Source organism: Microtus pennsylvanicus, chromosome 5, assembly GCF_037038515.1.
Source record: "Microtus pennsylvanicus isolate mMicPen1 chromosome 5, mMicPen1.hap1, whole genome shotgun sequence".
Lineage (NCBI taxonomy): Eukaryota > Metazoa > Chordata > Mammalia > Rodentia > Cricetidae > Microtus > Microtus pennsylvanicus.
Genome location: NC_134583.1, coordinates 78,816,092 through 78,831,806, shown reverse-complemented (window position 1 = coordinate 78,831,806; position 15,715 = coordinate 78,816,092). Strand labels below are relative to the sequence as shown.

The following is a 15,715-nucleotide window of genomic DNA, read 5'->3' as shown; positions in this document are numbered from 1 at the left end:
AGTGGGCTAGGCTGGAGGGTCAATGAGCCCCAGGATCAAGATGCCTGTCTCCCCATCCTGATCCCCAGCTCTGGGATTACTAGCCCTTTACCCAGCTTTAGTCAAAGTGGGTTCTGGGAGTGGAGCATAGGTCCTCCTGTTTACAAGGCAAACACGAAGAACCTTACCTACTGAGCTAGCTAGCTTCCAGCCCTCAACTGTGTGGCAAACTTGTGGGGGTGGGGGATATATTTTTCCTGGGCTGGACAATGACAGCTGATATTTACTGCTCCTAAACAGCCAAGGGAATATTTTAACCACAAGCTTTTAATGATTTGCCATGCATTGCCAAGGCCAAATCTTACTCAGCATGTATGCACCGTGCCAGGACTGTGAGGTCACAAACATGACCATACCTGATCAGCTGAAATGAAGCCGGAAAGTCCAGTTCCCTCCCGTGGGCAGAAATCTGTAAATTCTACTTAGAGAAGGGAGAGGCGTAAAAGAGATGTTGGGGGGAGCTGGGGGAGGAGAAAGCATGGTGCTGAAAAGGGCTGCCACTCAAGTAAAATGGCCAAGGTTTCCCTTCTTTTAAGAGAGACTCTTAAATTCCAATTACTCTGCCCCCCAAAGACCAGTTGAGAATAACCCCAACTGGAGGGAATTAATTTCCTTAGGAATTTCACTGGTGAGAGATTAATGGAGCCCCCCTGCCGAGCCGCGGTAAAGCTGTTAGTACAGGATTTGCACCTGAAGGATACATATTTTAATTTCAGTTCTCATGCTGCGCTAACATCTTCTGAGCTCCCATAAAAGCATAAATGAGCCCCAATGAGCCCTGCAAGTCTGCTGAGGACTGGCAGCTCTCAGCTCCCCAGGAGGAGTCTGGAACCCACTTGGCCCTGCAGGCCTACGCCCTCCCCGCACATCCTCGCGCACCCCTCCCCCGCTCATGCTGCCCACACAGTTTGGGCTCTTAGCTGGGAAGGACCTGACACAGGTCTCCCTCTTGCAGAGTCCTGGAAAAGTGAGGACCAGGTTGACCCAGCCCTGAGCAGAATCCTGAGGTGGTGGTGTCCTAAAGAAGCCATCCTTGTTCATGCCCAAGTACATCCATACCTTGCCTGAGCTAATAATGAGGGTGCCCAGAGGCTGAGGTCCTCCCATGGCCCCTCCAGAGAGCCCTGGTATTTTACCCCACAATGAATCTTGGGAGGCGGGTTTCACCAAACCATGTAGATACATTGGACACTGGTTCAACCATGAGGCCAGACGCCTTCTCCTTAACCCATGGCCGCTCTGGCAGTCAGACTGTTTGCCCACCACTCCGATAGCCATTTTTGTAGTACAGAAGTGGAAATTGGCTATGAGCGGTCCTCTGGACCCTCAGGAGGAGGAGGAGCTCCATCCAGGGACAAGACAGCCAATTTCCTCACTCCCTTCTTACCAGAGGTGCTTTTATTGGAGCGCTCGATGTATAGGCTTGCTATAAAGGTTGTTTATGCTGTCATAGCTAGATGTTTATTGGTTATATTTCTGCTGCACTTGCTTGAAAAATAATTATTTCCAAAGAAAAGAAGAATTGCATATCCAGTAAACTAAATAAGACTCACTGTTTATTAGGGACCTCTGACAGCTCCTCAAACGCAAACAAACAAAAAAAAAAAGGCTTCCGAGCAGCGAATGGACAATTTATGTGCAAGTTTATTTGTAAAACAGATTTCAGGACATACTTCATCTTGGCTGTGCCAATAAAATGTGTTCCATTTCTTTTCAGGAGCGGGTGCTGTCTGCCGCCGTCACATAATCTGCTTTCCCCTAAGAAGGTAAAAACGGGCCGGATGAGCAGGCATATCCTCCACCAGGAGCGTGGGTTGAACAGTCGGGCTGTTATGGTGAGGACTGAACGATCAGATCCCCAAAGGCCAGCTCAGAAAGAATCCATCAGTGAGCACGCAGCTCAACCATCTTAACTCAGCTGCTGGTGTTTCCACAAGTTCTTCAGTTAAAACCATTTTAAACTTGGTTTTTAACGGTATACAGTTCTTCTGTCCCCAGCCTGAATCCCCATCTCCCCTTTCTACCCAGGCCCAGGAGGAGCTGGGTGGGGTAAAGTCAGTTTCCAAGCCCAGGTGACATCAGCCTTCTCTTCGGACTGGAGAATGCATCGTTGACTGGATTCTCTAAGTCAACTTAGAGAGCCCAGAAGAATGAATACAAACCGCTCCAGGGCTCTGTTGATCCTTGCTCTATGTCCTGCTAATTTTTTTTTTTTTGGTTTTGTTTTGTTTTGACCTACAAAGCTTGAATACCTTCACTGACCTTTCTCATTCCAATCAGCTATGTACTTGAGATTTTATAAGTGTCGCCAGGTCTGGACTATGCATTCAAAAGCATTGCCGGCAGAGGGATGGGATGGGTATGTGAGAGAAGGAAGAAAAACTCTTTGCACAATCACTGACATGCACATTTTTGCACACATAACTACCTTTCAGGTGTCCATGCCCAAGGGACCACCCCAGACACGTGGTTCAGGACATCGCATTGGCCTGAGCATGTAGAAGTCTTTAGATGCAGCTGTGTATCCTGTCTTTTCTAAATCAGAATGTTTCCCATAAAAACAGTGTACAATGTATTCTCCGAGTCCTTTGAAAGTTAATATTCTGTTCTTCTTTGTCAGTCTTGTTTCTTTCTTTTTTTCTTTTTCTTTTTCTTTTTTTTTTTTTAGACTGAATCTCATTATATAGCCCTGGCTTTCTTGAAACTCGCTGTTTAGAGTGGCCTGACTTCAAACTCATAGAAGTCTCCCTGCCGCTGTCTCCCAAATTCTGGAATGAAAGGTGTGTGCTAGCGGCAATTTTTGTTTCATTTCTATGAAACTAAGGACATAGGTGAACCTGCCTGCGTCACAGGCAATAGCTTGTGTTATGCCTTGAGTCAGAAGTTTTCCAAAACTCCGTTGCTGGAGGTGTGATGAGTTGCCTGTTCATGGGCTTTGGGAATTGGTTGGAATAACTCCTGCATGGATCCCATAGATGATGCATTATTGAGATGTGGAGCCCAGAAGGGGGAGTGTTCAGTTCTGCCTCTATGTTTCTGCTTCTTGGCTGCTACAAGGTGAGCTGCTACGCTCTGCCATGCCCCTATGATACACTAGTGTATCCCTACCATGATGCACTACCTCCCCACAGGCCTCACAGTGATGACAGGCCTTACAGCAATGGCCCCAGCAGACCACAAAGTTCAACCCCTGAAAAAGAGAGACAAAAGAAATCTTTCCTGTTTGGATTCTTTTTGCTCAGGTATTTATCATAACAGAAAAACACAAACTAACATAGTCTGTGAAGCCAGAAGTAATTCCTTACAAGACTAAGAGTCTCTAGCCCCCTCATAGATATCCTCAAAGATATTTATGAGGAATACACACACACATGCACACATGCATGGACACTCACACACACGCTACATGATTCTCTATGTAGCAGATGCTGTCCTAGCCTGGAAACCAGACCAGCTGAGAATGAATTAAGTCCATGACCTCAGCATCATTGCCATATTTTTCAAACATCTGCTACGCCCACAAGGGCTTCCTTCCTAATATACAAGAGGCATTTCTCTTGGGTACAAAGAGAGAAACAATGACTTCCTTTTTCAGTCCTAGTGCTGAAACCCAGGGCCTTAGCATCCTAGGCAAATACTCCATCACTGAGCTACAAATCTAGCCTGTGAGATAGGTCTTACCAAGTTGCCCAGAATGGCACTGAACACATAGCATTTCAGGCTTGTGCCACCAAGCTCAAGGAATACTGATCATTTGCTACTTTTAATCACTGTCATCTGAACTCCTACTCATCCTGAGCTCCTGAGGAGTCTGGTGGACAGAGTGGGCAGGAATGTGTGGTCCTTAGCCCTCGTCATGCAACTCCATGGCCTCTGAACAAGGCAGCATGGGCTGAAGAAAGTGTGGACGCTCAGGGAGGCTGTGTCGTCAGATGACCTGGGCAAGCATCCCGTCAGATGATCTGGGAGGTGTTTGGACCTGCCTCACCCCCAAAGCATGCCTGTGGGAAGCTCTCTAGACTGGAGCCCCACCCTGGATTTAAACAGCCAGAATGTTTTCTGTGGTTTTGTTCTGGAAAACCACTACTGACAAAGTTCCTTCTGCAAGAACGCAAAAAAACAAGCACCAGGCAAGATAGCCTAGGCCTGTGACCTCAGCTGTCAGGTGGAGGAGGTAGGAGGATCAGCAGTTTGAGGCCAGGGCAGGTAACATGAGGCCTTTTCTCAAAAAAAAAAAAAAAAAAAAAACCAAAAAAACAAAGAGGATAAGGGCTGAAAAGATGTGTGGGTGGATGGGGAGCTCCTGCTCCTGCTGCTCTTTAGAAGACCTGCCTTCACCCCAGCACTCCTACCGCTGCCCAAAACTGCCTCCATACAGACACATAAAAATACAAAGCATTTTCCTCTTTAATGAGCAGAAAACCCTTCTAATCCCACTCAAAAGGAAAAGGCAGGAGGGTCAGGAGTTCAAGGCCAACCTCCTCACACAGTGAGTTTGAAGTCAACCTAGGCTACAAAAAATGGGGGAACCCCACAAAGCCCAGCAAGAGAGGAAGGGAAGAGGTGGGAATTTTAAGAATATGCGTCTCTAATAGCCCCAGAGTATGTCTAAATAAATGAACTGCTATATAATAGTCTCACATTCTCAAGACAAAGTTGCTTATTTCCTGAAAGTTACACACCCCTAGATGGCTCTGAGGTGCACCTGAGCGGGAGACTTGCTGGGGAACAGGGTTTTGTTTAGCCCAAGAAATGTTTCAACCAAACACATCACTGTCACTATTAACAATAGTTACCTTTCCGGTCTTAGAGACAGGTGGGCAGGGAGCCCAGCCAGGTGGTGTTTTCCTACATGAAGCTGAGGGTCAGAGCAGTGTCCAGCTCTCTACAGTGTCTAGAGCCAGGACAGTGATTGCTTCTCTGATCATCACATCCATCAGAAGTCTGGCTTTGAGCAGGACAGCAAGAGGCTCAGAGCTGCCTGCAGCTTTGAGGGGTTCAGGAGCCTGCTGCTCAGCTCCTCTCTTCCACACCAGAGCTGCATCTGGCCCCATCTTCTAGACAGTTTTGTTTTGGAGATTGAAACCAGGGCTCTGAGCACACAAAGAGGCAAGTACTCTACCACTCAGCTATACTCCCAACCCCATAAGCGCCCATCATTCAATTTGACAAGTAACTATGTCTTTTGTGTTTTTAAGATTTATTTTATGTATGGGTGTTTTTCTTGCATGGACTGCCTGTGCACCATAAGCCTGCCCAGTGTCCTCAGAAGACAGAGTTGGATTTTTCTGGGATTGGAGTTACAGAGGATTGTGAGCCTCTATGTGGATGCCGAGAATCAAAATTAGATCCTCTGGAAAAGCAGCCAGCACTCTTAACCACTGAGTTGGCTCTCTAGCTCAGTGTTTTTTAGTTATGTGCATGTGGGGGGGGGTGCACATGACTTCAGTGCCCTCAGAGGCCGGAGGCATCAGATTCCCCCAGAGCCGGAGTTACAGGCAATTGTAATCCATTTGATGTGGGTGCTGGGACCTGAACTCAGGTCCTCTGCAAGAGCAGTACAGGTTCTTAATGCTGAGCCATCTCTTCAGTTCCCTGGCTTTGTTTCTTTGTCCCAAATTCTCTGACTATCTTCCTGGACTAATGGAGACCAAAAGAAATCCCACCAATTTGACAGAAGTCTTTATTTCCCGAGTTCTCCACCCTGTAAATCACTGCACCTGCACCAGAGTGACACCACAAAGACCAGGCGCCCCCTTGGGGCAGTGAGTCACAGATGTATCCCCGTCACCCAGTCTTCTCTCCTTGAGAACTGGGTTATTCTATTACCATTCCCTATCCAGAGCCGTTATTATTGGGTATAACTGTATTTATCCTACAGAAATATGTCCTTTTACGATGGGATATAAATATTAACTAACAATGTCTGGCATACCTGGTCACCAGCACAGCTGGGAGAGGTGGGAGTCTCAGGGAATCTTGAGGCCCAGCCTTACCCTTAAATGAAATGTTCTGTTTCAAAAGATGCTTGCGGTCTTTAGCATTATTTAGCAATCTCTTCAGGAAAGGTTCATCTCTTCTTAGTTATCTGAGATGCGGAATGTGGCTTTGCACGTCTTTGATTTTGCTTTATAATTTCAAAACAGTCAGGAAATACTGCATTCTCTGGCAATCAATTTATTTTGATTGATAAAAGGGGGTTAATAAAAACTCCCTTAGAAATAAAAGGAAGGTGAATAGCAATATATCTTTCATGGTGCCTCCTCTCAGCTGTGCATAAAGAGAGCAAGCTCTTTACTTCCCCTCAATAAGTCTTCTCCCCTTATTTTCTATACCTAGTGAGTCATTTATAATCCTTATTATTTCCAACCCACATGCGAACACAGCATCAGTCATATTTCCACATGCTAGAGCTTTTCCTTTCCTATGTTGAGAGAGCCGAAAGGCAAAAACACCCCATAATTTATATGAAAATGTGTGCCCAAAATGCATTATCCAACATAACTAATGTGACTTCAGATCCTTGCAAGTGAAAAAAAAATTTAGGACAAAATATAAAACCTTGGGCTAAAGTTCCCATCTATTCCTGAAACCAAATCTAACCCAGAAAGTGCATGGGCATGTGGCATTTGACAAATGTCACCCAGTGATTAAAAGCAGGGCTAGGTTAAAACGAGATATAATTAATGCGGTCCACTCAAATATGAAGCTATCGATTTTGGAAGACACATTTTATGACTGATTGAGAGTCTTGCTTTTTGACAGCACCCGTGGAGAAAACATGAGGTGACAAGCCACGGAAGGCTCGCTTCCTGTGTGTACTGAGTGTCTACTGTGAGGCTGTGGAGCGGACGTAGCACACCTCACATACCTCATACGCGCCCACGTGTCTCCAGTTTGCACAGGTCATAGAGTTGTTCAGACATTAAATCTGAACGGTTTGGGGGTCACCTTGCCAAGCACGTTTACAAAGTCAGGAAATATTTTAGGGAATGAGCTAACTCGCCAAGGTCTTCGAGAGCGTGGAAACGCCGTGGGCTGTTGGTTTTTCTGAGGTCTGGCTGTGATGAAGTGTTCCTGGGTTAAGAGGAGCGCGGGTAAACATTGTATGGAGTCTTGCCAGAAGTGAAAATAGCTTCAAAGCTGAGCTGGTTAGTGGTTTGTCAACTTGACACAAGCTAGAGTCATCTGGGAAGGGGGACTCTCAGCCGAGGAATTGCCTCTATCAGATGAGATTTTCTTGATTAAGAATTGATGTGGGAGGACCCAGCACACTGTGAGCAATGCCACCACTGGGCAGGTGGTCCTGAGTTGGACAGCAAAGCAGGCTGAGGAAGCCAAAGGAGCAAGCCAGGAAGCAGTAATCCTCCGTAGTCTCTGCTTCAGTTGCTGCTTCCAGGGTTTTGCCTTGAGAACCTGCTGTGGCTTCCTGGGAGGTGGGAGTGTAAGCTGGAAAAAAAAAAACCCCTATGCTCCTCTAAGTTGATTTTGGTCATGTTGTTTTATCACAGCAATAGGGAGACAAACTGGAACAAAAGACAAGACAGAAGGCTCACAGGAAGAGGTCTAGCACTTTAGAGATTGAGGCAGGAGGATTACCTAAATTCAAGGCAGGCTGCAGTGTGAGACACTGTCTGGGGGAGGGGGAAGTAATCTAAAATGGCACAGGAAGAAAGCCATGCCCTTCCTCAGCACAAGAATACGGCTGATTTAGAAGCGCAGCTTCAGATCTAACCCTCTGGGATGGAAAGACTTTGCACTGGGAGAACAGAGCCAGAGCCTAGGCTGGAACTGAACCCAAAGTGTGAGGCCACCAGAGTGCATCCCAATCAGTTTCCATTTAGCAACTTTTGACGGAATGTGTGCATGTAAGAGGGAGTCATAAAGACCAGCTCAGGCAATGCCATGTCTTCTCACCTAATATTTTAGCAGTATCTGAGCCACATGGATGCATGATACAAAGATCAGGCCAAAGATAAGACCCACGGAGTGAAGTGGAGCCGGCATGCAAGGGCTCCTGGTCGCTGAAGCACTGGTCAGCTCCAGGCTTGTGAGGAAGGAACAGGGAGCCGGGCAGAGAGGAAAACTCCCAGTGGAGAAGTCATTCCTGCCCTGGGACCCTCTGCTGGGACTTGCAGCTCAGTAAAGAGGCTCACCTTGGCCTGGAAGCCCACCAAACAGCAGGAAGTAGAAAAGGGATATAGTTTACAATCTGATGTGTTACTTGATCCTTCTGCAGGCTGGGCATCACACCTCTGTGCCTCAGCTCCTTCCTTTTCCCCTTCCTACCTCTTCTTCCTTTCTTTTAGAGACATAGTCTGGTCTCAGACTCACTGCATAGCTGACGATGACCTTGGATTGCTGATTTCCCCCCTCCCCCCTCCCCTCCATTTTCTAGTGCTAGAATTACAGGGGTGCCTGTTTTTTTTTTTGTTATTGTTGTTTGTTTGCTTGTTTGTTGTTGTTTAAATCTAAACAGTCCTGAAGTGCCACGTGCAAACATAGTAAGTTAAAGATCCAAAATGAGTAACAACGCATCCATTTGGGAGAGCTCCTTCCTGAGTGCCTACTGGGTACCTGGCCCTGGCCAGTGGGAAACAATCAGTCTGGGAAATGAGGGGGATTAAGGACACAGGACCCTCAATCATTAAATAGGAAAACTACTGCATGATGACCAGTATCAGAGAGCCGAGATGGGGCCACTCAGAGGACCGGGGTGGCTGCTTTAGGTTAGGTAGTCAGACATAGACAGCTCCTCTGAGGAAGGGACATTCAATTAAAACGTAAAAAATGATGGAGAAGATCAGGTGCCGAGTAGAGAAGGGAGACATTCTCAGGAAATATGGTGTCACGGTCATATCTCTAGAAACTGCAAGCTCCAAGGTAAAATAACTTTATACTGAACACCAAAGAAGAACTGAGAGAAGAGGGAGGGTGAGAACATTATTAAATGCCCACCGCAAGCCAGACTCCACGCTAGTAGACAATACACATGTTATCTTTCACCTCGTAGTAGGAAGGGCCGAGGTGGCAACCCTTTTTCCAAAAAAGTCATTGGAATTTGGGGTGACTTTGCAAGGGAGCTGTATGCAAGTTTTCACACACATACACACATACACACACACACACACACACACACACACCACACACAAGCAAGATATCTCAGTGGGTGAAAGTAGTTGCTGTCTAAGACTGAAGACCTGAATTGGATTTCCAGCAGCCATGGTAGAAGTAGAGAAGCTAATACTGAAAGCAGTCCTCTGACTTCCACACATTTGTGGGGACACTCACCCGACTCATACACATAAAATAATAATAAATAAATAAATACATATACAAACATTCAGACATAGAGATTTAAATGAAAACAAAGACCTTGGATGGATAGATATTTTTTTTCCAAAGAAGATATCCAGATGGCCAATAAGCACATGAGATGATCAGCTTCGTTAGTTATTAGGGAATGAAAGGAAAACCATTTGGATGTATAGCATTACTGCCATTAGGGTGGCTGCCTGCAAGAGTGCCAAGTGTTAGATGACAAATGAAGAAATGGAAACTTTCATGTGTGGTTGGCGGGAACGGAAAACACTGCAGCTGCAACCAAAAATTGTGTTTCCAAAAGAAAGGAAGATCAGTTACCCACGAGCCAGCAGTTTTTGTTTTTGTTTTTTTTTCTAGAACTATACATCAGGTAACTGAAGCAGGGGGCACCTATGTTTCTAGCGGCATTTTCCCACAAAATGGAAAATAACAAAACATGGAATCAAGCCAGCTACCCAGTAATGGATGAAAGCATACATGCCGTGTAATTGACCCGCAGTGTGGTTCTGCCTCAGGAAGGAGAGAGTGTCAACACGCGCTACAGCGCTGATGATCTCAAATTTATCCATACCCAGCAGAGCCACTACAAAGATCCAGATACTCTTGACTCCACTTATGTCGGTCCTGAGTCTGGTCAGACTTACAGATAGCCTGGCATGATGGTGTACAACTGTAACGGCTACACTTAGCGAGGTAGAGACAGGAGGATCACTGTGAGTTTGAGGCCAACCAGGACTCCATAGTGAGGCCCTGTTCCAAACCACGCACACCCACTAACTTACAAAGACAGTAGAAACGTGGGTGGCAGGGGGAGCAAGTTTTTTTTTTTGTTTTTTTTGTTTTGTTTTGTTTTTTGAGACAGGGTTTCTTTGTTGCTTTGGAGCCTTAACACCAAACACGAAAGTTTAAGAGAGAGTTTAACTAAGTAATAGTAGAGCTCTAATACACGTCTAAGATGACCAACGTTTTGTAACACTCTGAGCTGAAGTCCATCTTCCTTTCTTTTTAACAGCACTGGGGACCAAACCTGTGCAATGGCCGAGCAACATCTCCAGCCTTTCTACATAAACACGCCGTTGTACCTAGTGTATGGAGTACGGAGCGGGGAAATGGTTTCGGAGTTGGATCAAGCATATTTTTTTTTCTTTTGGTTTTTTGAGACAGGATTTCTCTGTAGCTTTGGAGCCTGTCCTCGTTCTGTAGATCAGGCTGGCCTCAAACTCACAGAGATCCACCTGTCTCTGCCTCCCGAGTGCTGGGATTAAAGGTGTCCACCACTGATACCTGGCAAGCATCTTGTAAAGAAAGCAGGCTCAAAATGGAGCTGTTCCTAAAAGAGTCCAGGACCCGAGACACTTATGTCACTTATCTGTAAGACCTGACCCTCTGAGAGGTCAGCAGGGGGTCAGATTGCTCTGAGCTGATGAGATTTCATTTACACTCCTATAAGAAAGGGATCTTGAGTCTTGAGGCAGCATGGGCTGGGGAGAGATGTCTGCTGTCCCCCACCCGCATCAACCCGAGACAGGTGGGAGAGCTGGCCCTGAGGTCACAAGATTGGGAAAGTTGTTCTTGCCCTCTCCGCCACCATCTGTAACACTTGGGAGAGCAGGCCCTGTACCTCACCTGGGCAGTTCAAGAGAGTTAACCCTGTTGGTGGAGGTGTGGGGGAGCCAGTTCCAGAAGCTGTGAGCATGGGAGAACTATTCCCACTGCTCCGCTGTCTTGTGAAGAAATGGGTAGGGGAGAGATGCCATCCCTCCCATCAACACCTGAGGCCTTGCCACTCATAAGCTGCAGCACTCGGGAGAGTGGCCCCAACACCCTATCTGGGCAACACAGTAGAGCTGACCCTTAAGGTGTGGGTATGGAAGAACCGACCCAGAGGATGTAAAAGCTGGAGAACAAACTCCACCTCTTGCTCATTGCTGCAAGGGGTTAACTAGTCAGGGCAGTCCTGGAGCGATCACCCTGGTGGCAAAGACAGGGGAGAGCTGGTGTGCTGACCAATCCTGCAAGTACTCAGACCCAGAACCAGGGTTATGTGTTGGCAGACTCCAACATCCACCCCATCTGTGACCTTCTGGAGCACAGGGGTGGGGGCTGGGATGGAGTCAGTCCTGTGGACACGGGGCTGCAAGAGCTCCACAATACAGGGCAGCAATGGAATGTCCAGGAAGAGTCCCAGTGAGGGCCCAGTAAAAATATATGGATAAAGGGGTTTACTGTGTGACTCACTGTGTCATACTGTAGCTTCCATGACAAGATTTCCCTCTTCTTCCCTTTTCCCCCTTTTTCTCTTAAATTTTATTTTGTTTTATTTTGAGGTGGGGAGGGAGATGGGTGGGATTGGGAGGCATGATATGAAAGACACAAAGAATAAATAAAAAATAAATAAAAAAAAGAAAGGGAATCCTGAACAATTTGGTATTCTCTCGTTGTTGCTGCTTTCTTCCTTTTAAATATAAAGGTTTATTTTTATTGTTTTTAACTCTACATTTTTTGAGGGGGTGTGTATGTGAGTGCTGGCCCAAGACACTGGATCCCCAGGCGCTGGAGTTATAGGCAGTTGTGAGTCAGCTGACATAGGTGCTGGGAACTGAATTCATGTACTCTGCATGATACTCTTAGGCAATAAGTCATCTCTCCAGCCCATGAATTTTGTTCTGTTTTTCAAAATTGTGTCTTTCTATGTAATAATCCTGGCTGGCTGGAATTCCCTATGCAGAAGAAGAGTTCTGCCTGTTTCTGCACCCCAAATGCTGGAGTTAAAAGTGTACACCACAAGCCCAGCCCTGTGTTCTGTTGTTGAGACAGTTTCTAGTAGTTCAGATGAGCCTCCAACTCACTGGGATGATGACCTTTGACTCCCAGTTCTCCGCTTCCCTTTCTCCCCTTTAAAATTCCCTTCTAACTATTCTGTTTCTTTAGAGAATGCTGATTACTACACTAGGCAAGAACTCCAACACCAGAGAAACACTGCCCAGCCTCTTTAAAAAATTCAAGATTCTGAATTCCTAAACCACAGCTGGTGGGAAGGGTGTGTGACACAAGATTGTGCATAACCAGTGTCAGTGTCTGGCTAGGAACACTGAGGAGTGACATCAGATCTAGTGAGGGCTTGGCTTACAATAGAGGCAGCCCAGGTACTTCATTATTTTATTTATTTATTTATTTACTTATTTATTTATTCTAGGGAGGGTCTTTTCCCTGGCTATCCTAGAACTCTCTACATAGACCAGACCAGGCTGGCCTTGAATTCACAGAGATCCACCTGCCTCTGCCTCCCTAGTGCTGGGATTAGAAGCATATGCCAGCACGCCCAGTCTGCCAAAGTTTGTTAAAATAGGTAAACATCTCCCAGTCCCCTATCAGTAGCTATTGTTGTCTCTTACGAGGAACAGAGGTAAGAGAGCCACCTGGAGATCCTGCAGCAGCAACCTAAGGAGAGCTTCATGCACTCATAACGATTTCCTGCAGTAAACTCAGAGTGCCTCACAAGAGAAGTGTGGAGTGTAGCCTGGGCGATACAGCTCAGAAAACCCACTTTGCACAAACATTGCCACCAGCGGTCCTCCTGGTGATGTGAATGCTGTCGTCACCCGCTCCTTGAAACTAACACTGATCAAGAACTGGAAAAAGGCACCCCACAGCCTAGCTCCTAGAACTCTGCTTCAATAAACCTTCTCTACTTCTCACTGATTCAAACTAGCTCACGTGCTCACTGCTAACCAATCACTGCCAAAGTACTGACCCTATTTTATTCGTCAATAAAGCACAGGGGGCTGGGAACTTTACAGAACAGTTCAGAGCTTTGCAGTGGAGCCCAGAGGGAGGAAGAGGCTGGCCTAGTCTTCAAGAAGTCGGTGTGCAACCTTCCGCATAGCCGGGGCCTGGAGCCGCACTCCAACCCCGATGCCTGTGGCCGTTCCTGCTCACAAGTCAGAAAAAAACCCTACAGGTCGCTGCCCGCAAGGTCGAGACGAAAATTCGCGTTTTCTCGCACCACGAAGCAAAACTAGCCTAGCAGCTTTCGGACCTCAACTCTCGGGGCACCGCCCAGCGCAGCTTTAGCCATGCCGATTGGTCTGAAGCTCCATCTATCAGGACTCAGTAACCAATCACAAGGGAGAAGAGGCGGGCACGCCTCTCGCGGACCAAGGGTTGCAAAAGTTGTAGATACTGAACAAACGACCTTTGGGATTGACTCTGTGAACCGAATACAAGCCAGTCACAGCCAGGCGTCGACCTGTGGCGGGTGAAAGAGTCCCCGTACTTAGGGACGTAGGCGACTCGGGTTTCGGCTACTCCTGCCTGCAGCCCTCGGTGGGGCACAATCTGTGCCCCGCAGGCTACGCCCCGCATCTCCTCATTGGCTTTTTCAGGCACGTGGTAGGGTGGTCCCGCCTCCGGGTGGCCTGAGAGGCGGCACGCAAAGCCGCATGGACAGCTTGGCGCCGGGCCGATGGAGGCGACGAAGGATCGAGGAGCTGCCGGCCGCAGGGGACTCGGTAAACTCCGGGCGGGGCGCGAGCCGAGGGAGGCGGCGCCCAATCTGGCGCGCGGGCGGCTAAGGCGTGGCCTTTCCGGACGCGGGCTGGCTGGGCGGCGGAAGCCCGAGGCGGGTCCGGGGGCGGAGCCAGGCGGAGTACTGTCCCGCCCCTCCAGCTGCGCTTGCGCACAGATGCCTAGTCGTGTGCTCCTTGGCCAAACCGTAATGTCGTGTTATGGAATTTATGAGTCACAACCTGTGCCATAAGTCCGATCTAGCCACCATTCTCAATAAGCAAATCGAAAGAGCCAAGTTAAAAGTAGAAAGCAGAAGATTATTTATTTGTTGCAGCCGCATTGGAAGAGGGACAAAGGGATCCAGGGAACCACGCCAAATTTGACTTTGGAATTCTGAAGTGAGAGTAAAGGTGAACTAGAGCGCCAAGAATATCTAAGCAGTCCGTGTCAAAAGTGTGGCCCGGCCAACATAGGCTCATCATTGTCGTCTTGTGAGGTAGTCTGGCAGGTTAGAACTGTGTGAAATCTCATCCCTGAGACCCCTTCTCCCTTGGTCTGGGACTCTTTCCTTCTCCCAGCATGAGATTCTTAGGGAAATACTCATGTCTTTGGGGTCCGTTGTTTGAATAGTCTGATAGATTAAGAGTTGAATTTCTCAGAGTATCTCCATTTCTGCCATGTCTGTTAATGGAGGATCAGTGTGAAAGCCCAGGTACTCAGAGTCAGTCTGTCGGAGGCGTCTAACTCCAACCCCCAATCTTGGGAGAGGGCTAGGGAAAAGTAAGCAGTGGAGGGTAAATGAAGGCCTCTGTGTCACGTATTGCTCAGGAGCCCAGCCTGTTGCATCACCTCTCCCTAGATCTCACTAGGGACCTGCACAAATTGAATTACAACCAAAAAAAAAAAAAAAAAAAAAAACCAAGCCCTAACAAAACGAAAACAAAACAAAATCAACTCACTCAATGTGTTAAGTAAGTTTATGGTTTCGCGTTGCGCCTCATTGTGGAACGGAAGTTTGAAGGAGGCAATCTCTTAGCGGAATTGTGCTCGCCTGTGCTTCTCCATGCAACTGAGCAATTCTTCCTCAGTTCTCACCTTCATTTATTGCCTCTATTGTTTTGAGACAGAGCCTTCTCCAGTTCAGGCTGGCCTCCAGTGCCAGCTTTTATGCAGCCCCAAATGACCTTGTCTTCCTATCCTGCTGCCTCCTCCCAGAGCTGAGATTACAGGCATGCACCCTTAAACCTGGCTCCAGCATTTTATTTTTCTTCCTGCCCCCCGTGCTGTAGGCTTGTGCATATTGATGTGTCTTTCCAGTTAGCACAGCAATGTTACTTTTACTTGCGGTTTTGCTTTGAGAGAAGGCCTTTCTATGTATTCCACATTGGTCTGGAACTTTCTTTGTAGCCCAGGCTGGTTTTGTACTCTCATTGCTTCTTCCTTTGTCCCTTTGTCTCCCCAGTGCTGGGTTTATAGACACAGCCACCATTCCCACCTGCAGGCAGCTTTAAGGTTTGTTTGTTTTGTTTCTACAGTGAAGCAAGAATGGCTAGGGTAGGGGTGGGGTGGCTCAGTGGTAAAGCAAGTACTTAGTATGCACAACGGGGCCAATCAGAGTGAGAGAGGATTTCTGCTACCGTGACTCTGATAAGGAACTTCTGTAAGAAAGTGTGAAGAAGGGGCCTGGAGAGATAGATCAGTGGTTAAGAGCATTTGCTGCTGCTCTTGCAGAGGACCCAGGTTTGGGCAAAGGATTTGGTAATCATTTCTCCAGAAACGACAGACAAACTGCCAGGAAGTATATGGAGATAGCTCATCACTGCTCAGGAAATATATATATCAA

General features: G+C 47.2%; 1 protein-coding gene across 1 annotated transcript in view; it reads left to right on the top strand.

Moving 5' to 3' along the window:
• Nucleotides 1-13,549: 13,549 nt before the first annotated feature.
• Nucleotides 13,550-15,715, top strand: part of C5H10orf143 (chromosome 5 C10orf143 homolog) — a 37,560-nt gene continuing 35,394 nt past the window's right edge. Inside the window, exon 1 of the mRNA XM_075972606.1 lies at nt 13,550-13,874. Within this exon, the coding sequence (XP_075828721.1) occupies nt 13,806-13,874 (69 nt within the window). The 5' untranslated portion in view covers nt 13,550-13,805. The remainder of the gene's footprint in view (nt 13,875-15,715) is intronic.